Source organism: Cornus florida, unplaced genomic scaffold (genome assembly GCF_030987335.1).
Source record: "Cornus florida cultivar Cherokee Brave unplaced genomic scaffold, ASM3098733v1 CherokeeBrave_3.0.0_Hap2_Chr06, whole genome shotgun sequence".
NCBI lineage: Eukaryota > Viridiplantae > Streptophyta > Magnoliopsida > Cornales > Cornaceae > Cornus > Cornus florida.
This window is the reverse complement of record NW_026775576.1, coordinates 106,535,224-106,562,982: the sequence shown is the minus strand read 5'-3', so window position 1 is coordinate 106,562,982 and position 27,759 is coordinate 106,535,224. Positions and strand designations below refer to the sequence as shown.

General features: G+C 37.0%; 1 protein-coding gene across 1 annotated transcript; it reads right to left on the bottom strand.

The window, feature by feature from the left end:
- Positions 1-129: 129 nt before the first annotated feature.
- Positions 130-27,759, bottom strand: LOC132313719 (probable LRR receptor-like serine/threonine-protein kinase At1g06840; the record flags this gene model as incomplete). Its single annotated transcript, XM_059812641.1, has 20 exons — positions 130-699; positions 876-1,010; positions 1,175-1,425; positions 1,923-1,974; positions 2,216-2,499; positions 2,605-2,763; positions 4,542-5,059; positions 6,248-6,316; positions 6,449-6,535; positions 6,744-6,815; positions 6,984-7,052; positions 7,199-7,267; positions 10,435-10,509; positions 13,626-13,697; positions 13,822-13,893; positions 13,987-14,130; positions 14,757-14,828; positions 14,943-15,014; positions 15,306-15,456; positions 27,693-27,759. Coding segments are annotated over 20 exons (2,835 nt in total), but the record flags the coding sequence as incomplete, so codon positions are not given.

Genomic DNA, 27,759 nt, shown 5'->3' with positions numbered 1-27,759 from the left:
GATTCAGCATTAATCTCGTCCAACTTGTTCGGTAATGCCTATTATTTTTGCTTTTGATGATTTTTTGAAAATAAGTTTACCCGAATCATTTTTAGGCATGCTCTAATAGAATTTTATTGCAATGTCATCTTCAACATCATTCTTGCCTCTATTCCATACGAAAGCTAAACTTTATCGTTCATTTACACAATCAATAACTGGCATACACCAAATTTCTCTTGCCTACACAATTTACAAACAAAAATTCAAGAACAAAAGGCATCTTACATTCCCAAATATTTACATAGAAACTGTTTTCTGTGTATTTTTTTTTTTTTCTTTTGTCTTTTCAGGAGTATAAGATTTATTGGAGTATCAGCGCGGTCTGATGGTGGGAACAACGCCACTGACAAGATGACTTCCTGAAACATATGACGAAATATATGAGTCCCTGCTTGAGTAGGCCAACGAAGATGATGATGCTGATTCATCAAAAAATTTGGATGTAGATTCTGACGATCCAGATTCGATTTCCGGCATCATTTTGAGTATGTTTTCTAGCTCCCTGACCACATCCAACATTGATGGCCGTACTTCTGGCTTGTCCTGGCAGCACCTGAGGGCTAAGTCTATGAACCTTTCGACGCATTCAGAAGGGTAAGAACCCATTCTGCTATCTATAAGTGAGAACATTGTGCCCGACTGACGAGTTAAATTCACCTAAAATCAAAGATTTTCAAATCCTTAATACTCATTTTCGTTTTTCCAACATTCAACAACAAAATACTTGTAGATATGGGGGCTAAGGTTCTAAAAGCAGCAGGTGAAGAAATAACATTACTGTCTTGGCACATTAAATTGATCTCAAATTGATTACTTCTCTTGGATATACATACCTCACGGACAATATTTTTTCCACGCGATATTGGTTGCATACCCGTCAAAATCTCCAAAAATACAACCCCAAGGCTATAAACATCACTTTTATCTGTCAACTTTTGGGTCAAGAAGTATTCAGGATCAACGTAACCCTGCATGTGCAATCGGGCATTAATAAGCTTTGCTGTTGAATTTCTACCAGTATATTACTGACTTCCTCCATTTGCCATACAAGATTGGCTCAAATATAGGTACTTTCTTACAATTTATTTTTCCATAGTTTCCATAGTGTATGTTTAAGAGAGCTAAGACTTACAGGTGTTCCCTTCACAATTGTGGATATATGATTAGGCAAAGTCCCTTCATCATCCAGCACTGGTGCAAGCCGTGAGAGTCCAAAATCCGCAACTTTGGCAGTAAGTTGGGGGTCCAGAAGTATGTTGCTGGCTTTGATATCGCGGTGGAATATAGGAGGGTGAGCCTCAGTGTGGAGGTAAAGAATACCTTTGGCTGAACCCAATGCAATATGTAACCTCAGACCAAAGTTTAGACTTTCCTTCGATTTAGCTGTCAAATCCGAGAATCCATATACTTAGAACTTAGGAAAGAGTGTTGAATAGAAAATTGACATTAGGAAAGAGTGTTCAATAGAGAATTAACACCACGAAACTCACACACACCAAGATGTTTTATTAGTAGATAGTGTATTTTAGAAATTGTTGGAGGGCACCCACAAAGCATAGTAGTGGTATTTCTTCAGTAAAAAGATACTGAAAATTTAGTTTATGGTCAGAAAAAGTAAAAGAAGAATTATTTTATTCCAATTGAACTTTTAAATCAAATAAAATACACCAAGCTGCATGGCAGTACCTAACGACAAAATACATCAATAATTTACTTTTCATCTAAATAAATAAATAATCTTTTAGAAACAGTAAGGTGAAGTTTCGGCCCCCTCACCCCGCAACCCCAAAAATAGTAACAAATAAAAATAAATAAAATGAAAACAGAACTGCGCCATGGAACAGTAGTAGTAAGAATGATAAATCTCGAAAAATCCATACCAGAAAGCCAGTCTTGCAAGGTGCCATTACGCATGAACTCATAAACCAGCATCTGCATATGTGCCAAGGACCCTCTCAGACTGAAAATTTTTACAATGGAATTGATCCTCTTACATCTAAACACTCACTACATCACACCCATTTATTGTCTAGGGCAGTGAACATTTATGTGAACTTCATTCTTCAAAGCATGCATAAGAAAGTAGTAAGTTTTGCCCAACTTTAAGCATACCATGATTGAAATGATTGAAATAGAAAAACTTCATTTCAGGGCACCGCCCAACCTGACATACCTGCTCTCCTTCTTCATCGCAGTATCCAACCAATGAAACCAGATTTTTGTGATGCAACCTTGACAACATTTCTATCTCTGTCAAGAATTCCTTTTCACCCTGTAAGGATCCTTCTCTTGCACGCTTTATGGCCACAACACTACTGTCGGATAAAATTCCTTTATAAACCTTCCCATAACCTCCTTGGCCAACTAAACTAGAGCTGTTAAAATCTTGAGTTGCCAATGCCATTTCTTTGAAAGTGAAGCTTTTCACTCCATCAATTTTTATAGGAAGCTTTGAGGCTGCAAAGAGTAACAAGGACTTCATACTATTTTCCTCAGAAAGTCAGACATGATATATTTGACAGAAAAAACTAAATTTCATAAAAATGTTCTTTAAGTACTTACATAAACGTTTCCTTGACAGTGTATGCTGGTATCTAGCAAGTCTTCTTGCAATCAAAAGTGTGGCTACTGCAGAGATAATAGCAGCACAGGCGATGGCCGCTAATATAACAGCTATTAAAGTGCCCTTGCTTATACTTTTTCCTTGAGTCTCAAGATTCACTGTAGCAATAAAAATCATATGAGGTTATAAAACCAAGATTAAACTGACTATGAAAGTAAGTTCAATTACTATCACTTTAACATTCTAGATATATATTGTGGGATTAATGGAAGACAATATTCCCTAAAAAGACCCAAATTCCCATGCCTACAAATGAATGAATGAATTATCATTTATGAACTTATTTTTAGTTATTTATTATTATTATTGGTAACACAGAATCAACCCCCAGTCACTTTGGGCTCTCGGATGGTTTGCAAACCACGTGCATCATTTAAACTCAGGCCTTACCTTTAGTAGGACTTGAACCAGAAGCTTAAGGGGTACCCCCAAAGACATTACCAGCCGAGCCGCCTGTGCGGGGCTCACTTATGAACTTATTTTAGAAACTACATGTCATTTAGAAAGTCAGGGCATCACCTCACCAACACAACCACGTCTCATTTCATTTGCATTGGGACATGCCAGTTGCTATATTTGGGTTGCCAAGCACTTTTTAAGTCTGCAACTAGGCATGCCACATTTTGCAGAGTGATAGTGTGAGAGCAAAGAAATACCATGTCACTTCAGCAAGTGATTTTGGACCACTGGTTTGTAGAGTTTGCCAAGCATTTAACTTCTGACTTACTGACAATCATTTTATAGGTTTATAGATTTCACATTTAATTTTTAAATGTGAGTTTTCTTCTTTCATTTGTCTGCTTAAATTTGGTGATGAATTTAGTTCCATTTTTCTTTTTAATGCTTTTGAAAACTAGTGATTAACAAGTGAAGCACTCCACGCTTTTGGATAAATATTCTTCTTACTTCATAATGATTCACTTTATCAATTGCCTATAATAATTTTACCACGATCTAAGCGCATAAGTTTTGCATATAAACTAGTCAGGCATGAATAATTGAACATATTAAGGTGGATCATCACTTCAGTAAAGAGAAAGCTCAAGATATAATGATTATACCCATTTCACCAGGGAAGGAGATCAGCTTGCAGATGTTCTCACCAAAGAAACACACAATGGTTTCTATCATAGTGTATCGTCAAGTTGGATGTGTGTGTGATATACATGAACCATCCTCCCAAGGAAGCTTAGTTTACCATGTAGGAGCACTTTGGGAAATTGACTCTCATTTGTCATATTTGTGTGCGCGCTTGTGGTACTTATTACACATTCTTAGCCTTTCCCACTTAGTTTCCTAACTTCACTTCTTCTTTTTGTATTTATTAGATTAATATTGTAATCAGTTATACCAAGCTAATTCAAGTAGTTAGATACATTATTCCTTCTCTAAATGTGCCTGAAAATCCAGCACTATCTAAACATCATTAGATTAGTACTTTTCCTGGATTTAACAATTGTTTTGGTCTGTTCTCAAGAGGTGCAGGACTTCCAAAATTTCAACTGAACTGTACATAAAATGTTTGCCAAAATTCCAGTTTGTTGCTATCTAATTATAACTGGTATATTCATTATCATGTACACCCTCTGTCCCCAAAAGAGACATTTTTTTGGGACAGGGGGAGTATGTCAAGCAAATCAACAAACATGTTAGTTGGCAGCTCAGTCTACGGCCATATTTTCTGCCAAATCATTCTGACAATTGAAGCGGAAAAATTGTAATTCAGAATGAATATTCTTGTTATTAAAACTTTAACACCCTCCCTCATTCCGACCCCGCTAGCACGCGGAAAGGAATGGGCCCAACAATGTATATCAATCTCTAACACTTGAAACTTTAATTTGAGATAGAAGAAGATGAAGAATTGAATACTTACCATACGAGTAAGGTCCCAGGAGAGTGAAGTTGAGAAGCTCATAAGGTCCAAAAAAGTCAGAAGGAGGAAATTGCCAAGATGTGTATATGCCTCTAATACGCAGAATCTCACTTTTGTTGAACAATCTACTTGAGTGATCATTACTGACCATAGGAAAAAGCTTCAAATACATCCTCAGACGTCGTTCCTCCCAGGCATATGATTCAATAGATAGTTGATAACGGTCCAAGTTAAGCGAACATGTCACATACATCTCAAATAAGTCAGCATATGGAGGAAAATAAGAGAAACTCGGACTCTTCAGCCTATATCCAATTCTAAGGGGTGATGCACAAAAGCATGGCACAGGGGATGATGGAACATATTCAAAATAATTATCAACAGGACATGCTTGAATAGGACAAGTCAGGTTTGAATCAGTTGACTTTTCAAGAATGTCACCCCCTCCAGCATCAGATCCACAGAATTTGCGTGTGATTTTTGAGTTTGCATTGCTGCAGATAGGATTGCCTTGTAGCCTGAAGGATATAGCTGCTAAATTGATGAGAATGATGAAAGCAAAACAAAACATGGTAAAGGTACTGTAAGTGAAAAAAGTATTACTATCTGCTAATTAATTTCATTAGAACCATATAAAAAAATAACAAGAAAGTGAAATAAGTGATAAAAAATCATATGAATATCTGATCTCAAAACCTAAAGATTCATAAGCACAGTGATACATTTAAACAATGAAATCGACAATCGACAATCGACAATTTTAACTACAATAAGACAAAAAAATTCTTAGTTGAGTACACCTGAATGGGTAATAAAGAAGAGTTCAATCTCCACTTGTAATTTGAATGCTACAGCAAATTAGCTGCTCTATCACCACAACCACAAAAAAAAAAAAAAAAAATTACGTGCACTTGATATTTACTGTTTTCTGAAACAAAGGATAAACAAAATATAAAGCCTAAAAAACACACACACAAAAAAAAGAAAAAAAAGAAAAAAAGAAAGAATATTGTGAGAGTTGATGTAAAACTGATAGTATATATACATAAGATTGCATCAAATGATTCAAATATATATACATACATAAATATAACACAGATGCCCCAGTAATTATCGTCTTGAATTGTGAAACAAATATATATATTCTTTTGAATTAGAAAGTCTACAATATATTGAAGCCTATCTTTACTAGGAAGCTATCATAATGGGATATCGTTAGATTGTGGTATATATGACAAGATTCTTTCCAAATAAAATGATAAGTGCTAGAAAATAGAAACAAAAAAGTGACTCATGAAACCTTACATAACTTGGGGAAAATTCTTTCACTTGGAAACTGGATAGTCAAGGGCACATTTGCCATCTTTATCAAATCTGGGAGTCATGCAACCTGAGCTCATTGTGGAATGGTTGCATATATATATATATATATTGGTAATGGTGGCATACTTGCAATAGACCAAGTTGCACATAAATTTTAGAATATACTTGCAGTAGAACAAAGTGCACATAAATTGCTTTTTTTTTATTTTTATTTATAAGTACACATAAATTTCTAATATTCTAGAACATATAATGTGGTTCACTCAAATTTTAGATGGCACAACATGTGATGTTCAGTAAAACCTAAATCATAATATTGCACCAAATAGGAAGTATTATTGTAAATAAATAGAAAGGGGAAGAAGAAGAAGAAGGAAGCACACCTTAAGGTGACATTTGCTGGAGGATTAAGATCTCCTAAAATGTTTGAAAATGAATTATTCCGAAGATCACTGCATTCATGAAGTGCATGAAAGGTAAATTAGCAAGACAGCCATTTCACATAAAGCCAAATATATTCTCCATGAAAAGTAAAACTATTTTATTTCAGAGAATAACAATTGTTTTCTTCTTTGAGGTCTTACAGTAAAAGTCTAGCGGTTCCACTGAAGGACATGTTCTGCCAGATGTTTGTGGGGACAGAACCAATCAAAAGATTATTCTGAAGTGATCTGTAATAAACAGTCATTTACAGCATCTTATCAAATACGAACCAGAATGGTATTCCAAATTACTGAAACTGCTATCACTATCTATGCAGTTCAAAAGCACATACAATGTTCAAGAGCGTTAAATTTAAACTATTCCATAACTTGTTACCATGTAATTTTAACTGCATAATAGGAAAAGAATTCTGCAAAGAAGCATGAAGATTCTCACAGTTTCTGGAGAGAAGGAAGATCTGAGAAACTTTCGGGAATAGATCCATTAAGATGGTTATTTGACAGATCTCTGCATAAGACATTGTCAAGAAAGTAAAATGTTACATATAGCATTTGATGTTTTATTTTCAAAAAATTGAAGCAACAAGAAGAGAAATAGTAATGCCTAGAAATAGCTACAAATGAGTATCTATTTATACAGTCAACAACTGGAAAATCTATGAGCCCATTAACATACATAGTTGTCATATTATTGGAAAGCTTATTTGATGGTATGGATCCAGTGAGTTGATTCTGGCTGAGATCTCTGTATCAATAATCCATAACCAGTTAGATGCAGTATCATCCAAAGAAGATAATGGAATTAATGCACTGAACTGACAAGAGTATATGCTGCCTTCGGAAAATAATATTAGAAAACTCAAATGGATGCCGAACAATGCTCAAACCTACATATAGCTAAGATTTGCTATACTGCTGAGATCAGGTACAGCTCCGTGCAAGCTGCAATTTCTAAGACTTCTGCCAAATCAAAAAGAGAAAGAAATAGCATAAGCACTCCTTTTTTGGATAGACTATAGTAAAACACAGAATTTACACTTTACATCTTCTCTATTTTGCATAATTACACTTTGAATAGACATCAAAGTAAAGTATACTAATCCAGATGGACAAACTTCTATTTTATCCTTTTGTAGTTTTCCATTTTAAACCCTAAAAATGCTGCAACTTTGATTCATGTTTCTGTATTTCCAAATGATTTAAAAGTTTAGCAAACCGACTCATACCCCTTCCATGTAACTGTCAACAATAGCAGAGATAAGGAGAAACATAAATATAGCTAAGAACAAGCTTATGCCATCTGGGTAAGAATGGTTAAGTGTTTTTTTTTTTCGGTGAATAAGAATGGTTACATTTTGCCTAAGCCATTTCATTTTGGAAACACCCAAACCATGAAACAAGAATCAATCTTAGTTTCATACAATTATTTAAGGTATGAAGTTTCATGAATCTTCGTGTTCTTGTTTCATTTTCCCTTTCCAATTTGATATAGAGTATGCCGAAGATGTCTTTTTTTCTTTCTCTACAGTCACCTGAACATCCTAAGAAATCCAAGTCAAGCACCTTCAGTGGGATCCCCACCCCCCCCCACACAAACCCATTAGTCAGCTTGTGGGTGCGTTTTGCCTTGTTGATTGAGTCTTTAATTTGGATTTTGTGTGCTGCTTTAAATTTTGGTTTACAGGTAGCTTCTTAAGTTCTGACTGGTGGTTTTTGTCTAAGCACGTTATTTTAAAAGTCAATAGTTTTTAAGTGAGTCACGTTATTACTGAAGGACAATTTTGTCACTTTAACCTTTCTCTTTTGCCAGACAAATAAATTGTTTTCGGTTTAGAAATAGATAAAGAACGACCCGTTCCCCTTATCAAGGGGCCTGGATCCCAAAACAACAAAAAAGCAAAAGAAAAAACAACTGAATTCAAAAGTATCATATGGTTACGAGTTCCTCCAGAGTCTGTACACATTAACATGCAAGTAGAGCAGCAAAAGAGAAGCAACTCACAGTATTAGTAAAGAAGCTTATTTCACTGGTTGCCCAGCAGACTTTAACCCTATACTAGTATGTTTTGTTATGACCCGCCCACACCGTGCAAATATTTTCCGTTTTGCATTCTCTCCTCTGGTGCTCATGGTTTTCCTCTCCCCCTAGGAGATGTGGGACGTCACAGGTATCGATTCTACTATCAACATTATGAACAAATTTTATTTCGCTTAAAATACTACTCCATCATGCCACCCCATTAAACCTGGTCGATTACTTGGTAGCATTAAGCGTTGGAATATGATCTGCCCTGAAATATTGGAGAATTTAAACTGCGGTCTAATGATGTCCATCAGCAGGTTGACCGCAAATTCTTCTCAGATCATAAATCTAATACATGAGAGTTGAGAGAGCATGTATGCATGACAAAAGATGGATTGGGCACTAGGAAAATTTTTAATCACCAATGCATATAGATCCTCAAAGACCTTACAAGATCAGGTATCAAATTGTATAAATCCAAATATGATGCTCCTGCAATGTGAACATCTTTTTCTAATGTTTCAAGCTGGTTCATGGGATCTGAACTGATGTCTGCTCCATGATGAACCCAAGTTACCATAATGTCACGATCCGATTCCTAAGACGCTTGGAGGATGGAAGACACGCATGCTGGTTGGCAAAGAGCAGAGTTTGACTGGGAATGGTTCCAGGGAAGGGGCGTGCAGGACCACAGGATGGTACCTCTTCAGAGTTCAGGCAGGTCGACTCGGTTCAGTTCGAGGTGCTTGTCGCTAGTCTTGGACTTGACTATGAAGAAGGGAGTTGGCCATCCCTGCACAAACTGGTCGGGAGCTGGAGCCGTTCCCCTGACGAGGCCATGGCAGGCCGAAACCAGTCAGCATGTATCCTTGGGAGGGCAGGTCGTGGTGGCTGACCAGGGCGCTTGCGCGAGCTGAAGCAACGCCTTGGTGCCGCACGGGCCGTGCCGCTGCGCCAAATCTCTAGGCCCGTGACAAATGGTATCAGAGCAGGACTTGGGGTAAAGCACGGTGGGGTGCCCCCTTGTCGGTCCGGGAGGGGTCAGAGAATGAAGACGGTGCATTGAAGTTGCGTCGATGAGGAGGAATCAATGCAGTTGGGGGGGAGAACCTCCATCTCCCCAGGAAGAAGCGTCTGTTGAAGTTGCGCATTGAAGGGCTGGAGGGCCGCGCGCACCAAAGTTCGTGCTTAGTCCTTGGGTGATGCAAACCATGGTGAAGGGCGAGCATCAAGTCGGCAGAAGGCCATTGCTTGCTCGGGATGTCGCGGAGGCGGCATGACGGAGAAGAGTCACGTCCTTGAGGAGTGGACGTCCCCTTGGTCCGAGGCCTATCATTGGGCGAGTGCAGTGCAGGGAGCTGCACAAGGAAGCGATGGTGGGAAGGCGAGCATACCGCATGGAGGCAGACTTTGGAAGGGAGTGGACGCAGTAGTGAAGCGCCGCACTGCGACGAGGACGTCGCAGGATTTGGGTGGGGGAGAATGTCACGATCCGATTCCTAAGACGCTTGGAGGATGGAAGACACGCATGCTGGTTGGCAAAGAGCAGAGTTTGACTGGGAATGGTTCCAGGGAAGGGGCGTGCAGGACCACAGGATGGTACCTCTTCAGAGTTCAGGCAGGTCGACTCGGTTCAGTTCGAGGTGCTTGTCGCTAGTCTTGGACTTGACTATGAAGAAGGGAGTTGGCCATCCCTGCACAAACTGGTCGGGAGCTGGAGCCGTTCCCCTGACGAGGCCATGGCAGGCCGAAACCAGTCAGCATGTATCCTTGGGAGGGCAGGTCGTGGTGGCTGACCAGGGCGCTTGCGCGAGCTGAAGCAACGCCTTGGTGCCGCACGGGCCGTGCCGCTGCGCCAAATCTCTAGGCCCGTGACAATAAGCCCCAAATGCAAGTCACAATGTACAAATTAATTATAAAATTTTTATTATCCGAACTAATTTATCAAATTATCAAAAGTACAACCAAGCTTTTAACTTGCTAATTTTCAAAATGACTTAAGATACCTGTGCCTGATATTAATGCATATTTCTTCATTGATAAGAATGTAAAAAGAATTAAAATAAAAATAAAAAAAAACAGAGACCCTTTAAATAGCACTTACAATTTTACTAATCTGGACAGCTTTCCATAAGAAGATGGAATCTCCGCCTCACTGAAATTGTTGTTATCTAGTTGACTGCAAGAAGAAAAGAGAAAAGTGTTAACACAAACTAATTGTAAAGTTATAACTCTGGAAATAATGCTGGCCAGAGGATAGGAGCAGTGTATGGACATGAAAAAGACCTCCATGAAACCACTTGCCCCAAATTGGAATATGAAACAGGCCACTAGGAAATAACTCTGAGAATTGATTAAGTCAAACATAGGTACGTGGTATTAATGTTCATATAACACAATAGCAACAGGCGACACACTGAGGCAGACAACCCAGGGATGGGGACATTTCAAGTGAAAATTTAACTAAGCCAAAAAATCTCCATTTAAAGCCATATAAGCCTGACAACTATATGAAAAATTACCATCAAGAATGTGCAACGACAACCTAAAAAGAAACTGACCAGAGGACTCATTCCCACCCCCACGCATTGGATTCTGTTGCTTTGTGGTCACTCATTATATCATACTTACTAATTTTTGTCACAACTTCACTCATTGTAACACATACTTTGTGAAAACTAACTTTTCAAAATTGAAAACCACTACTCTGTTTTGATTCAAAGGTGCAGTAGTTGGGGTTCATTTCTCCTCTTTTTCATTTAAGAGTGAAGCGAACAAAGGAGGATTGAGAGAGATGAGATTAGGAGAGAACTTGGGAACGATAAGCTCACGAAAGGACTGGAGCAGGATCTCAAGGCCAAAGAAGAACTGGCCTCTCACGTCACCATGGAACAGAATTTATACACCCTGACACGTACAATTGCAAGGAATATTTATGTGACCACACATGCATGTGCCAGGTGTCCTCATCATCTTGGGGGTATCCCCACAGCTAGGATCTCGGATCACCCATTGTTGTGGGTACTCATGCTCACCCCACTCTTAGTTCAGATATGAACCTTGCCCATAGGATTTGATTCAATTCGAATATGGACCCTAATATTAAAGATGGATCCAGATCTGGATTCACATGAATCCATTCCATTTCAAGCTCTACTGGGCAATGAGTTAAATAAATTACATTCAAACAACATTTTTAATTTCTCAATGTCATATACTAATTTAAAATTACAAAATCGCATTTAATAACTTAGTAAATGGTTTATTACTAATAGTCGATAGACTCGCTCCATTTGGGTAAATAAAATGGATTCAAATAAAATATTGTTTATTCAACATGAACCCTGAAACTCAAGAGAACTGCAATCCTTCTGTAGTCAAATCCTTGAAGACATGAATTTCAAAATAACTCCTTCCACATTGTAATTTGGAATATATACATATAAAGCTCTCAAATCTATATACCTATAATATTAAAACTTAAAGTTAAATTACTCACTCTAGGTGTATGCTATATCGTTCAAATGAATGAACATAAATCCATTCATATCAAATCCTTTGATCCAAGAGGAGCCTGAATGGCTAACATTCTATAGTGTACCTAAATTTAATGCATCAATATAAAGATAATTATATGATGGAAAGTAAAAATAAAAACATTATTCAAACTATTTTTTTTTAATTGGTAAAACCATATATTGGAAGCTCCAAGAAAGACTCACAATGGCCTTTGGTATTAATTTCAACATTAATTGTGTGTTAGATTTAAATAAAAAATCTTAAAAATTACAAATATATATATATATATATATATATATTTTATCAAAGACATTACATTTAGTGTGAAAGGTACGACTATGAAAAGAGGAAGCCAATCTACCAACCCTTTCACAAAGTATTCAACCAAGTTCAATAGCTACCAAATGGGACCCCATCACATCAATGAGTTATAAAATATCATATTACTTATAAGTAATACCAATCAACAGCTGTGTTGTTGAATCATGGATCTTTGTATTTCGAGAGGAAAAGGAATAAAGATGATAGGAAAGCTCTCAATTCAAACTAGAAACTTAAATTTCAATTTCATTTTTAAGCTTTGGAGGCCAGATCTTGTGAGTATGAACAGGTTGAGTGAGTGTGTCAGAGTTGTTACTTGTTAGGGTAAGAAAAGTGAAAGAATGAAAACAAATTGGAATTTTCATACCACACCCTGTAACGGCTGTTACGGCTCTGTAAATGCTGTTGCATAACTGTTACGGTCTATTAAGGCACCGTAATGACTGTTACTGCACCATTAGGGGCTATTAGAACTGTGAAAATTGTCACAGTTGAGTTGATTAATAAAGGATTTAAAATTTTGATTTCTCAAGTTGCCCCTAAATAGTTGGGAAAAAGGCTTTGTTGACTTGCATGTTGAGCTTAGATGTAGCATGCAATTCAATTTTATCGATGAGGCAATCACAACTTCTGCACAACATTGAAAATCTTGAATTGTGCAGAAATTTCAAATCATCACAACTAAGTTAGATGTCCAATTCAGTAAGCATCATCAGTAGCCTCTTCGGCCCTAGGGGGATTTTAGACCTTTACCGTAAACATCACCATCCAACAGCTCAAACTACGGAGTTCTGAAACACTAAAAAGGAGGACCTCCTTTTTAGCTTGTTAATCTTCCATAGACGTTTATGAATATGCCGTTCCCCCAACTGGGGCCATTTAATGGGTTCGCGCATAAGGTATTAATATGTCTGTTAATCTTTATTGCTTGAGGTGGAAGCGGCCCTTTAAGGAGAGAAATCGAGGCGAGACTCGTAGTCAGCTAGTGCGTTTCTTCTTATTGATAGAGCTTTTCTGTCTGCGCCGCTCATAGACCTCAAACTACATTTGGTAAAAAGCCCCGGTATCTCAGGTTTAAGGAACCCATACTATCTTGATAGAGTGAAAACCAAAAAGGAGAGATGAGGCAGCCCCAGAGAACCATAAAACAACATGCCTACTTGTTTTCTTTCTTCCCAGTAGCCTCTTATTTTGAAAAGTGGCATTTAAAATAATATAGGAAGTAAAAACCTAGATCTTATGAAAACATGAAACCTGTGTAACTTGTCATTTTAAAAGCATAATGCTTTATACCATCAACTTAAAAATATTTGTTGCTAATAATTCATAAAAAATAATCCGCCATCCTTGTGAAGCAAAATGGATAGAACAACTATATTTCAATAATTAAAACCATATGAGAAGGGAAACAAGTTAATCACAAGCCATCTAAAGATGCATGGTGGAGCAACTTACAGTATACGCAAGTCTGGAAAATTTGATAACTCTGGCGGAAGAGACCCAGATAAGTTATTATTATCCAAAAGCCTGTAAATTTTGTGCAATTGATATCAGACCCACTATAACATATCCACAAATTTCAAAATGAAACAATTACCAATATAATTATACAATTTGGTGACAGAGAGAAGAATCTGCTATGTTAACTCACAAGTGAAGAAGACTGGATAAATTTGAAAGCTCAGAAGGAATTTGTCCACTAATCGAGTTATTGTTCATGTGGCTGCAGAAGGAACATACATGCAGATAAATTACAAGGAAGTAATCTGAAGTCCCTATCAATGCAGAGTGACTCATAGCATGAAGATCCACTTACAGATGTCTCAAACTGTTCAAATTTGAAAATGATTTAGGTATTGGCCCCGATAACTTGTTCAGGTCTACTTGGAATCTATTTAAACTTGAAAGGTAACCAAGCTCATCAGGTAAAGAACCAGAAAATTTGTTCCCATTCAAGAGCCTGCGTAAACAGAATAAGAAGGTTAAATTAACAAGAAACACCTTGTGTAGATATTTCAAAAAATGAAGTATTCCTTTTTATGTAATTAACCATTATTCGAGTTAAATTTGGACCATGACTATGGATGAATTTCAGGTTGATGAATTAAATTCTGCCAGAAAAAAACCTAAAACTATGCAGGCCTATTTGTCAACTCTCAGAAGTTCCTCAAAGATGATCAAGTTAGGTTTTAGGCCTTAACTAATTGGTTATAGCATTAGTCAGTCACGTGTCATCTTTATAGAGCAAGGTCAATAGAAGTTAGGTTTCTACGTGTCACTCTTTTATGAGAAAAAAGAGGGTGAGCCTTGGCGCACGGTAAGGTTGCTCCATTGTGACCTAGAGGTCATGGGTCGCAACAAGTAAACAGCCCTTCCGCATGCGAAGGTAAGGATGCGTACACCTGACCCTCCCCAGACCCCGCAATGGAGCCTCGTGCACGGGGTTTGCCCCTTTTTTTTTCATTTTATGAGAAAAAACAAAACAAAAAGTGGCAGTTAATAGTACTGCACTTAAAGTACTGAAGTAGAAACAGGAGACAATATGACATAGTTTCCAAGAACTATGATTATGTGGAGTTAACTTACAGGAGTTTCAAAGATGAAATATTTCCTATCTCCTTTGGTATGCTTCCAGTCAAATTATTCCACATGAAATCTCTTCCCAAAGAAAAAAGAGAAGCATCAGCATCACTGAAAGAATATTATAGAAAAGTTTGCAGTGATAATGTAATGTTTCGAGTTTTATAAATTTAATGTTTTGTTACAACTCACAGTATTAGAAGCTGAGTTAGTTGGCCAAGTTCAGGTGCCAAACTTCCTGATAGATTCATATTCAGTAGCTGCCTGCACCAAAAAATAGGAGAGACAATCGTGGCATTATCCATAAACCAAATATATATATATATATAAGAAACTGTCTAAAATTCAAGGCACTATAGCTTAGATTTAGCAATGCGATGATCTTCTGTTGTGTTAATAACAAAAAGAAGTGACGCCATATTGGCAACAAAGAGCAAAGTAATTGAATCTTTTTGTATCTTAGTTCCTACAGTCCTAGATGAGCCAAATACAATGAATCAAATTTATTCAAGACGAGATCAGTGGGAGAAAAGAAGTTGCATAAAAAAAACATACAGCTCCCGGATGTGCAAGTACGCATCAGTCCCAATTTTATCAAAGCATAAAACTCCTGTCCAGTTTGATGTACATGGATCCCTTTTTTTCCAATTCTTAAGATGGTTCATAGGATCAAGTAAACTTCTCTTCACAGCTCGCAATGCATTGACTGCAAATGAACACAAATTATTGGTTATTCTCATGCAAGACATTGCTAACAATGAAGTTTACGAACTGGCACAATAGTACATTCTTTCTAACTCAAGTTATGCATCAGATTGAGCCATGTGGCAAGCCCCATAACTCTTAAGATAGTTCACCATTCTATAACCCATTACATATATAACAAAAACACACACACACAATTACAGACAACAAACAATTAAATGCATCATTAGTTCTTTGGCAATCAGTATAAAATTTTTTTTTAAAGAGAGAGAGAGAGAGAGAGAGTAGAATACAGTTCCTATATTAGCACAATAAGTGATAAAATGCTAGATTAGATGAAATTAAATTATTGATTGTATGGAAATCAATGGAGGTGGAATGCAGAAGTTGAAGGCTGGAGTCCAGATTACTGTGCACTTGAACAGTTCCTATAGTGGCTTTCTTGGTTTGTAGCAACCTCACCAAAACATCTCTCCTCGCAGATGGACCATTTATTATTGCAAACATCATCTCAACTTAACCATATTGGTGCTACCTCCAATTGGCCACATATATTTAAGTTTATTCTGTCAATGTTGAGCTAAACAAATTCGCCTTAGCTATGCCCTTCATTGGCAATATTACTTACTTCACGTGGCCGAAGCTGGCGGACGTCCCATTGCGCGTCCTTGGAACGCAATACACCTTAAAAGGTATTTTCATTAGATAAGTTTGTCAATTTTGCTACAAATTCTTCACAAATAAGGCTGAGTATGTCCACAGTCAGCCAAACTTTTCTTTATTTTGCTTCTATATTTAGTACAACTTTATTCTATTTATTTCTTTCTATAAAAATGGGGGCCATACTACTCTATGATTATGCAACTTTTATGCATGCGTCGCATTAGGCAATTTGTATGCATGCCAAGTCGCACTATGCAATTTTTATGCAATTAGAAGCAAGCTGTTAAAAAGCATTCGTCACAATGATTTTTAAGAAAAAAAAACATGAGTTATGGCCTATGGTTAAAACTTTCTATCCCACATCGACAAAAAAATATGTGCTACATTCTGTTATATATGGGAATATTCAAATAGTTAATTATGGTGTAAGGAGGGCCCACTGGTATTTAAGGCTGTCAAGCTCGATACCAGAGGCATTCCTTACACCGACCTTTTTGACAAAATTTAGTCTATATCCCACATCGGATAGAAATAGAAAAGAAATGCGTTTCATATATGCGTAGTCCGCTACATTTGGTTGCCAAGAAGGGAGTATCAATGGAAGAGGAAAGTCTCCAAAGTCAACAAATAGGAAACTTCACAGCCACTGTTACTCGCTTTCTTGGCCTCTTATCATTTTTGAATCCTCGGCCTCATGATAAGTTGTTTGAGAAAAAATATAAACAAACTTCCCCTCAGGCTCAGCGCCGGGGAGTAGTTCATTCGCCTCGGACCCTAAGTGTCCGGCTCGGCAAAAATCTCACCTCGGACCCTAAGTGTCCGGCTCGGCAAAACCTCCCCTCAGGCTCAGCGTCGGGGAGTAGTTCATTCGCCTTGGACCCTAAGTGTCCGGCTCGGTAAAACCTCCCCTCAGGCTCAGCGCCGGGGAGTAGTTCATTCGCCTCGGACCCTAAGTGTCCGGCTCCGCAAAAATCTCGTCTCGGACCCTAAGTGTTCGGCTCGGCAAAAATCTCGCCTCGGACCCTAAGTGTCCGGGTCGGCAAAACCTCCCCTCAGGCTCGGCGCCAGGGAGTATTTAATTCGCCTCAGATCCTAAGTGTCCGAGACAGCTTCGGACCCTAAGTGTCCTATTCAGCATTATTCCTCCACGACTAAGTGCCGAGGAACAATTCGCCTCGGATCCTAAGTGTCCGAGACAGCTTCGGACCCTAAGTGTCCTATTTAGCACTATTCCTCCACGACTCAGTGTCGAGGAACAATTCGCTTCAGACCTCTGGTGGCTGGATCAGAACTTTTTCCTCCGGACTCCAAGTGTTTAATACCCTGTGGATGTGGATATATCATAAGTTCATCATGATCCACCCCACATCAGGAACACATGAGAAAGAAAGAGTATGTATACGTCTACTGCAGGCAAGTCAAAGGCAAGAAGAGTTCACTTAACAGTTAGATCATTGTCCATATGAATCATCCTGAGATATCAATTAAACTGTTAAAAGGATCTCCTTCTTCCCACCATCCTTGCTTTTTCTCGGATAGCATAAATCCGAAGCATAAAGACAGTGTGTTTTGTTTGTCATAAAAGCATTACCAGTTAGAAAAGTATGAACAATATCAAAAGCATACAGCAAAAACAAATCAGGTATTGAAAGTCTAAAACAAAAATTATATTTATTATCCCAAACATACTGTCAATAAAAACGAAATACATGGTTCTACTTCCTCTTCGGATCGAAGGGAGTAGATTCAAAAGCATCCACTACAGTAGGACTTGGGGTAGGAGGAATTGAAGCCGCAGGGGCAGAAGAGCTAGAAGTACCCTTCAGGTGCGCCTTTACCATCTCGGCAAAGCGGATTTTAGCTTCCAAAGCCTGTGGCCTTTCATCATATGGGAAGTGCACCCCCATTTGCTTGTGAAAAGCGTCCAGATCCATCGTCCTAGGGCTTGAGCCCTGATTATAGCCAGACCGGAACGCTTTAGCACTAGCCAGGTGTGCCAGACAGGAGTAGCTCCCCTGCATTTGCTTCCCCGCCTTGAAGCAAGTAGTAAGAGCCTCGGTCAGGCGTTGAATTTCGGCTTGAAGAGAATCCACCTTAGCCTCAGAGGCAGCCAACTGCCTCTTATACACATCCTTGGCTTCAGTAGCTATCTTCAGATTGGTAGAGGTAGTGGTGGCTCTCTTCTCTGCATTGTCAAGATCCTTCTCCAGCTTCTTGATGGAGAGGGATTGGGCTTCAGCAGTGGCGCAGAGGGCCATGGTGTGGTATAGACTCTGTATAATAGAGGAACAAATATGAGCATAAATGGAAACATGAGTAAGCAAGAGTAACATAATTCTGAAGGAGCAATACGAACCTCTATGGCCCGGACCGGGGCAGAGGGGAGTAGTTGTTCCAACCCCATTTGGTTGATGGCTTCCTCGTCCTTTGGGAGCCACATCCCTTGGGTCACAGCCAGTGCAGCTGAAGGGTCTGTGATCACAGAATCCCCTGAATGCAGGACTGACTTGTTAGCCCTGGTGAAGGAAGGAGTCCAATGAGCCCCAGTTTCAGCCAGAACAAATGCCCTGACTTCATCTTCAGGTTCAGCCTCTTCAGCCTTTTTCCTTCTGCTTTTAGAAGGGACCTTGCCCTTGCCAGAGGATGAGGGGTTGAGGCGAGATTTCTTCATTGGTGGTTCCTCAGCCTCCACCTCACCCTCGGTAAACCTAATAACGCCAAGGGTTGGGCATCTTCGGCTTTCTTTTTTAAAGCCTCAGCCCTCCGTATCTCCTCCTCAGTTATGGGGAAACTATCAAAGGATGGTAGGGACAGATCCATGAGGTCTGCAGCAACAGCACTGGAGGCAATATCCTTGAGGTTTGAAGAATTTAGCAGGTCCTCGATAGGCGAGGGGTCACTCCAGACTCGTTCCTCAAGAAAAGAAAGTCGGTTCCTTGCTGCAGAGGATGGGAATGTAGCTGAAAAAACACCAAGAAACTCATAAGTACGGCGAAACATTAAGACTTGGCAAGGAAAACAGCCAGAACACTTGGTATGAAGGGAGGTTAAGTATTCTATACCTAATTTCCCGAACTTGCGCTGGATGGGGAGCGTAATTGATTGGGGCACGAACCATTTTCCTTTAACTATAACCATCCTTTCTTTCCACTTCTTCTCGGATGAAGGAAGGTTCGTGCATATCCTCTGATGAAGGGGAGAGGTAAAAAAGAAGCGACTAGGCTCGGTCCCATGCTTAGATATATTATAAGTAAGCAGAAGGTCGGCAAAGGTCAAATCCAGAGCCTCCAATTTCCGGCGCACCAACAGTGCCGAAAGGATGCGAAAGAAATTAGGATTTACTTAAAGGGGGGTAAGACCTAACTTGTTGAAAACTAAATGATATCAACTTTAAACTTAAAAATAAATTAATTCACCTATAACCATTTCATGCATATTATATGCATAAGATTAATTTATTTACCAGCTGTGGAGGGAAAAAAACTCCCTCCAATAAGAAGCGTACACGTCATCACTACACGTATCTACATTACAAGGACATATAAGGCCCATCATGCTCAAGCCCAAATTGAGTGTATTTTTAGCCCAAGACCATTGTTATTTGTCTTCCAACCTTCATCAAGGCCGAATCAAGAGGTCATCAGCCCAACTTGTTAATATTTAACATTCGGTCCGTTACTCAAGCCCAGCCGGATCAAAGTATGTTCAGCCCAGTTATTCAAGAATACACAAGTCCTACCAGTTGAAGGATTTACCTAGAAGGAAAATTCTGAGATAGGAAGTTCTGTACAAGGCAAGTTCTATGTATGGAAAATTAGACAATAGAAAGAACTCTATTAGTAAAGAATGTTTATATAGAAAGAATTGGAGGACAAGTAACGCGAGTCCTACCATAATTTTACAATCTTTTGTATATAAATAGAGGTTTAGACCTCCAACAATGGGATCAAGCAATTCTACGCTTCGACATATATTGTTCTTGTTTATTTTTACTATTGATTGAGTGAGTTGTTTTATTTTTCTTAATCATTATTGGTTGAGCGAAATTTTGCACCTACACCAGCCTAATATAATATATCAAATAAGAATAATAATTTAATTATCTTAAATGATATATACATATAACCATATATTATATAATATATATATATATAATGCCTTTAATAATAATATTTGATTATTTAAAATCATATATACATATACATTAATGAATATATATATACATATAGTTCCTTCCATCCTGTACATAAATTAATTAAATCATATATACACATATATAATTAAGTATATATATAACTCATTCCATCACCAAACTATTAATTAATGACATTTACACAAATTAAACGTCACTAAATATCGTCACAAATGGTTTCCCATAAATACTCCATATCAGTTTAAATAATTTTCTAACACCATTTCACTAAAATGTAAATATTTCTTAGTATGATAGGAATCTGATAATGAAATTGGTACCATTGGAAAGAGGACGAAAAATCCTTGAATTTGAGCTTAAGAATGACCTAATTTCGATTTAAGATGACTAAGTTATGACTGTTTTAATTTTATGTCACAAACAGGCAAAATAATTGGCTAAGATCAAACGCTACTGTGAGCGTGCCCACACTGGATTAGTTCACATGAGCTCACACAAATGCACCCACACCAGATTAGCTCACTTGAGCTCATATGTATGCACCCATACCAGATCAATCTTCTGTTGATCAAACCTAATCCATGGTTCAAATTTGAACATGCACCATACTATCATGCATCGTGATGCACCAGATCAATCCTCTTAAAATTAAATAATTGAATGGCCAAATTACCATGTGCACCCTCTTCCTATAGCACGCCCACACCGAATCCAAAGCCCTTGGAATGCGCCGACGAATAGAAGCCTTTTAACAGTTTAATAATTGTGATTTTTACATATAAATGGGCTTAAGGCCTCATATTTACACATTGATGGAGTCAAAGTCTTATATTTTCACAAAATTGAGTTTGACTTAAATGATGACATGGCACATAAAGTTTTACTGTTTAAAATTTTTGTTGCTTAAAATGCCCTTCTCCCTATTCCAATGCATTTACCTTATTACCCTTGTTATTTTCTCATCTAATTTAAGCCATTGGAGCCTTAAATCATTCAGAATCCTTATTCGTGCGCCCTCTTTGGCTGTTTGGGGCTTTCCGAGAAAATAGACATTGACGGCGAGCTAAAGCACCAAAGTTCTCAGTCTGCAATCTGGTGGACAACAGCAAGACGGAGGAAGGTCCAGTCATGGAGAATGGAACTTGAAACAGCACAATCCTTCAACAATCCCATTTTAAGGCTCGAAGAGATGGTAAATTTGGGTTTCTCTGTTATATTTTCTGGCATGTGTAATGAGATTAGGGAACACAAGATTTGTGCATGATTTTGTGTATTTGGTGTTTGTTTTTTGTTACAGATTCAATTTTTGTTGTTAAATGTGAATGAAAATGGGTTGGTCTCTATTGATCATGGTTGATTTTTGGAGTTTTTGAGTGTTAGGGTTTTTGGGAATCCTGCCTCGTTTTTTATTTTTTATTTTTATTTGGTGCCATTAGTTTCATTTATTTTTTTCTCCATTTTTTACTTCTCTCTTCATATATTTGAGCACCAAAAGTACAACCATCATCACTTTCTTGACTGTGAATGCTACAAAATTGGCACATGTTTATAAAACTGGCATGTTCTTAAATGTATTTATCTATTTGGATGTGTAAAATTACATTTATATTGTACAGACTTTTTTTTTTTTTTTTTTTTGTATATTTATTTTCCCAAAAAAATAAAAACAAAAATTACATGTATATATGGAGTATCCTAGTATGGTTTTCTCGAAGTCTTAATAGAATAAGATGAGGTTTCTGTAATGATTGAGTGGCTAACTTTAGGTGTCTGAAAAATTACATATCCTATAAAAAAACATATTTTTCTCTTATATATGTGTGTGTGTGAGATTATATGCCAACACATCAAATGGGCAATAGGCTAGCTGGTACAAGCCCCTCCTTCCCAAAGGGGGAGGTCAGGGTTTGAGTCTCAGTGGAAGCATAGCTGTGTGTGTGATTGCTTAACCTTCCAAAAGAATAAAAAATAAGATAAGTCCCAACACCTTAGATGAGACAAATCCTTTGACCACAACTGGGTATTTGGATTAAACTAAAAAAAAATGTGAACTGGAAAGCTGCAATATTTATAGGTTATAACAGTTTACCTGATTGTTTTGAATTAATGTTAGCCCTTTTCTTCCATTTTTTTTTTCGTTGTCAAATCTTGTGAATTTTTCTTGCAATTATTGTGGACACTTATTTACGGTAAAGGAGCTCACTTTGTTACTAATGCACATTTCAATTGAAGCCTCATGTGATATGTTAAGTTAAGTTGGAAATTGCTTAGTTAAATGAGTTCCCTCTCATACACAAACTCTAATCGGGGGTGGTAGGAATCACATGCATGTTTAGCAAGGACATGTTAGAATATAATGTTGCTGAAAAGAATTGAACTATCTGAAATGTTTCTGTTTATATTTTGGATCCTACATTAATTTAGCTGTATTTTTGTATGTTACATGAAGACTGTGTTCTTTGTGATGATACTTTGGGGATGATTGGACACTCCACTACAAGAAAAATACTCTTTTACAACCTGTGATTAATGACATGCATAAAAAAAACAAGCTTTATTAAGTACTATTTAAGCCTTTATGTCTTGGACAAGTCGTTAAATGTTATATTCACGGCTTATATTTAATTGCCCATTTTATTTTATTTTAAAGGCCTATCTTCTTCTTCTTCTATTTATTTATTTATTTTTTTAACGACATGCTTGTTACATCGTTCATATTGGACCCAAAATTACTTTAAATTAATACCATTCCCTCACTATTTACTTATGGAAAAAAATATCGCCCAATAAGCCCTAAATTTCAGCTTCATGGTTGATCCCTTCCAAACAATAGAACAAGAATCCTGCCTAATCTTTCTCCGTTCCAAGGGAAAACTCTGCAGCTGGTTGATCTAGATTCAAGGAGGAGTAACCTTGGTTATGGCTTCCATTTTTGCTTCAATCTTGTACTCTTTACCGGTGCTTCAATAGTTCTTCAATTTCATCCCTAATTGTGAGTTTTATTATACTTTCTACTTTCTTTTAGTTTTGATGTTGCGAGATAGATTACGAGAATATGAATTTGATTGTGAGATTAAGGGTATATATATATATATATATATAATGGTTGAATCTGGTTTTTGGGGCTGCTTCGCTGCACTCCTTTATAGCGGTATTTGCTGTCTTGTGATCTCTTTGTGGGTGTGATTTGGCTTGGATAGTTCGGTGGAGATTGGCATTAGGTATGCTTAAAGGAGAATGGGTTGTTATTGATTTGATGTTCTCCCCTTAAATGTTGAAATTAATCCAAACTTGAATGGATTAATTTCAACATATACCCTCTTTCAATCTCAGAAATTATCTCAATTTTCCTGCCAATTCCAATTATGGGTAGCCAGACAGCAAAAATGCACATCAATTGTGAATTCCATCTAATAGCAGATAATGAAAATTAATAGGATAATTATTTATGTCAGCAAGTTGTCTTTCGAGAGGCATGATGAAAATTAATTTGGATGTCATTCCCTTATAACATACAGTAAAAATTAATTTGTATTTATAATATATGTAAATATTAAATGGAAACAAAGTATGTAGTTAGCCTTTACTCGAAGTCATCAAATACTACTCTAATGGTGTCAAGCTTCCCAATATACCCATCTTTTGTGTACATGTTAGAGACTTGAAGGAACTCTGCTATTTAGTTTAGGCGAAATATTAACGGATAGAATTCCCAAAACTGACCAACATAGGGCATGATTTGTTTGGATGCGAAATACTTTCCAAAAAATGTTGAACCATGTTTGGGGCACTGAAAACTGGAATTGCGTTTTGTTGTTTCTAAAGACAACATTTTAGGTATTTTTAGCAAAAGTACCTTATCTATTGTACTTGTTTAAGGACGTTCTGGATCTGAACTTTCTTATTCTTTTAGCTATTGGCTTAAATTCTAGGGTTTTTGGTTTGTTTTGCCACTCTTTTGAGATTATTATTATTTTATTTTTGTATATATTTTAGAAAGCTAAGAAGCTTCACCAATCATCTTAAAAGTGAATTCCCTTATGACAATTTGTATTAACCTTCCTTTATTTATTTAATTTATGCACAAAACCTTCCCAATCACTATGACTTTTCATGTTCAAGTAAGTTTTAAATTCGTTCAAATATTATTTTTTTGCATTGTGTGCTACTAAATTTTTAATAGAGCCATGTGCTGATTTCATTTAATGTAATAAACTTGAATTTTTTTTATTTATTACATGAATGTGATTGAAGGATCGATTGTTGCCGTCAAGATTTTGTTCGAACGAGGGAATCTAATATATGTTCATAATTGATGGTTATGTTCTTATTTTGAAAAAGATGGTTTTTCTTTTTTAATTTAGTGGTTTAGTTTTTATTCCTTATTAACATTATCATATTGGATGGATGTGAACTTTTTTAATATTCATGGTGGCTTTAAATATTTTGTAAACATAGTACTGGACTTAATTTTTTTGCTTAATGAAAAGTAATGGATTTTTGTTATTTTCATTAATACGTCTTATGTTGTATGTGGTGATATGATATGATGTGTGCATTATTATTATTATTTTTTTCATATTGAAGACATGCATCATTTATGTATTTAACACAGGCACAAGACATAGATTGTTAGTTCCATTAGAAAGTAAAAGGGCTTCTATATATGAAAAATACTTGTATCTTCCTTACCTTTGGTTAATATTTAGCTGATTAGCAATGTTCCATTTAGATTTACAAATGATTATTAAGAATGTTTTTGGTTATTTATTCAACATTGCCAATCAGCTAGATATCAAGTAAAGTAGAATTATGAAACTGGCTTAAAAACAACTTCTTTACCTATCAAGTAGAGAATAATTGTGTTTAGGATATATTGTAGAATTAAAAAAAAAAAAATAGCAAAGAAACAATGTTCCAAGTGAAGGTACCACTTTCAATTGCAAAAATAAGTCCATTTTGTGAAGGTACCACTTTTTTTCCAAAGGTACCATATTTTTGAATTGAAAGTACCACTTTTGGCATTCAGGTACTATGTTTTCTAAACACTCGCTTAGCTAACTTGGAGTATATTTTGTATTATTTATGGTCATAATGGAGTTATTTATGGATGTAATATGCAACTTAATTAGCGGTGTGGGGTGTAATACCATTTTCAATTGCAAAAATAAGTCCCTTTTGCGAAGGTACCACTTTTTTTTTTCCAATGGTACCACGCTTTTGAACTGAAGGTACTACTTTTTGGCGTCCAGGTATCATGTTTTCTAAACACTAGCTTTGCTAGCTTGGAGTATATATTATTCATGGCGCTAATGGAGCTATTTAGGATGTAATGTGCAACTTAATTAACAGTGTAGGTTGTAATACCATTTTCAATTGCAAAAATAAGTCTCTTTTGTGAAGGTACCACTTTTTTCCAAAGGTACCACATTTTTGAACTAAAGGTACTACCTTTTATCATCCAGGTACCATGTTTTCTAAACACTCGCTTATCCAGCATGGACTATATTTTGTGTAATTCATGGCGCTAATGGAGCTGTTTATGGATGTAATATGCAACTTAATTAGAGGTGTGGGGTGTAATACCATTTTCAATTGCAAAAATAAGTCATTTGTGCAAAGGTACCACTTTTTTTCCAAAGGTACCACGTTTTTGAACTGAAGGTACCACTTTTTGGCATCTAGGTACCATATTTTCTAAACACTCATTTAGCTAGCTTGGAGAATATTTTAAATTATTCATAGTGCTAATGGAGCTGTTTATGGATGTAATGTGCACCTTAATTAGTGGTGTGGGGTGTAATACCATTTTCAATTGCAAAAATAAGTCCCTTTTGCAAAGGTACCACTTTTTTTTCCAAAGGTACTACGTTTTTGAACTGAAGGTACTACTTTTTGGCATCCAGGTACCATGTTTTCTAAATACTCGCTTAGCTAGCTTGGAATATATTTTGTGCTATTCATGGCGCTAATGGAGCTGTTTATAGATGTAATGTGTAACTTAATTAGCGGTATGGGGTGTAATACCATTTTCAATTGCAAAAATAAGTCTCTTTTCACGAAGGTACCATTTTTTTCCCAAATGTACTATGTTTTTGAACTGAAGGTACTACTTTTTGGCATCCAGGTACCATATTTTCTAAACACTCGCTTAGCTAGCTTGGAGAATATTTTGTGTTATTTATGGCGCTAATGGAGATGTTTATGGATGTAATGTGCAACTTAATCACATTATATATGTATATAATTGGATTAATTCCACCTATACCCCCTGACCTTTGACCATATTGGATTTAAAATGACTGAGATATGAGCTTCACAAAATACTTGATTCTGTTCTGCGAAAATTCTGACCAGGTTGCACTTAAACAACCATAAATTTTTCTATGGTTGGAATTTTTGAGCAAAGCCAGTGGGTTTAGATAGCTGACTTCAAGACAATAAATTTAGACTCAAATTTCACCTCATTTGGAGTTTCATGGACTGAGTTATGTCCATTTGAAGTCATGCACTTTTTTTTCTGTCCAATCCAATTTAGCGGCAGCCTTTATGAAGCAAGAGCAGCCTCTATAAGAAATAGAGCCAGCTCTCTCAAGGCCAATCGAGCAGGCTTTATGAAAAATTAGAGAAGCCTCAAAAAAATAGAGAAGGCTCAATGAAAAACTAGAGAAGGCTCTACAAAATTAGAGAAGGCTCTACAAAATTAGAGAATGCTCTACAAAACTAGAGAAGGCTCCATTTTTTTATTGAGCCGCCTCCATTTTAGAAAAAGAGCCTGCTCCACTTTTTTAATGGAGCCGTCTCCATTTGAAATTGAGCCACCTCCACTTTTGCAAAGAGCCGGCTCCTTTGAGGGTTTTGAATTACAACGGCAATTTTTCTGCATTTAATTCCTCTAACCACTTCTAACAGCTATATTGAGTTACGAATTTCTTTATATATACAGGGGGCTTGTCTGCAAAGAATATACACGATTTTAAGAGACATTATATTACATTGCAAAGAGAGCTTTTGTTCTTATCTTTTCTTCATCTCTCTCATTTCACTCTTATTCTATCTTGAGAGATTCTAGTAAAGATTAAAAGGGCTTTTGCTCTTGTTTTAATCTTCATAGAGTTTTTGCTCTATTATACTACCTGTGATACCCCTCGGATCCGAGACACGGGTTGATCAGGCCCAGGCTCAAACCCGAGGGAATATCAAACAATTAATATTTTAAGAAATGAAATTAAAGCTGGAAGGAACTAAAAATAGAATCCGCAAAATATTATAATTATTAAAATCCATCAAACCCAAACTCCAAAACTCCATCAGTTTACAACTTGGGAATCCATCTCTAGTGGACCCCTATTAAACATCCAAACGGAAGATAGAACAACTGTAATAAACGTCCAGAAATAAAACTATAGAGAGAGCCTTACATCGTCGGAAGAGTGAATAGAGACCTCTGCTCAGCACAAACACGTCTAAGCCTGGAACTGTCGTGTA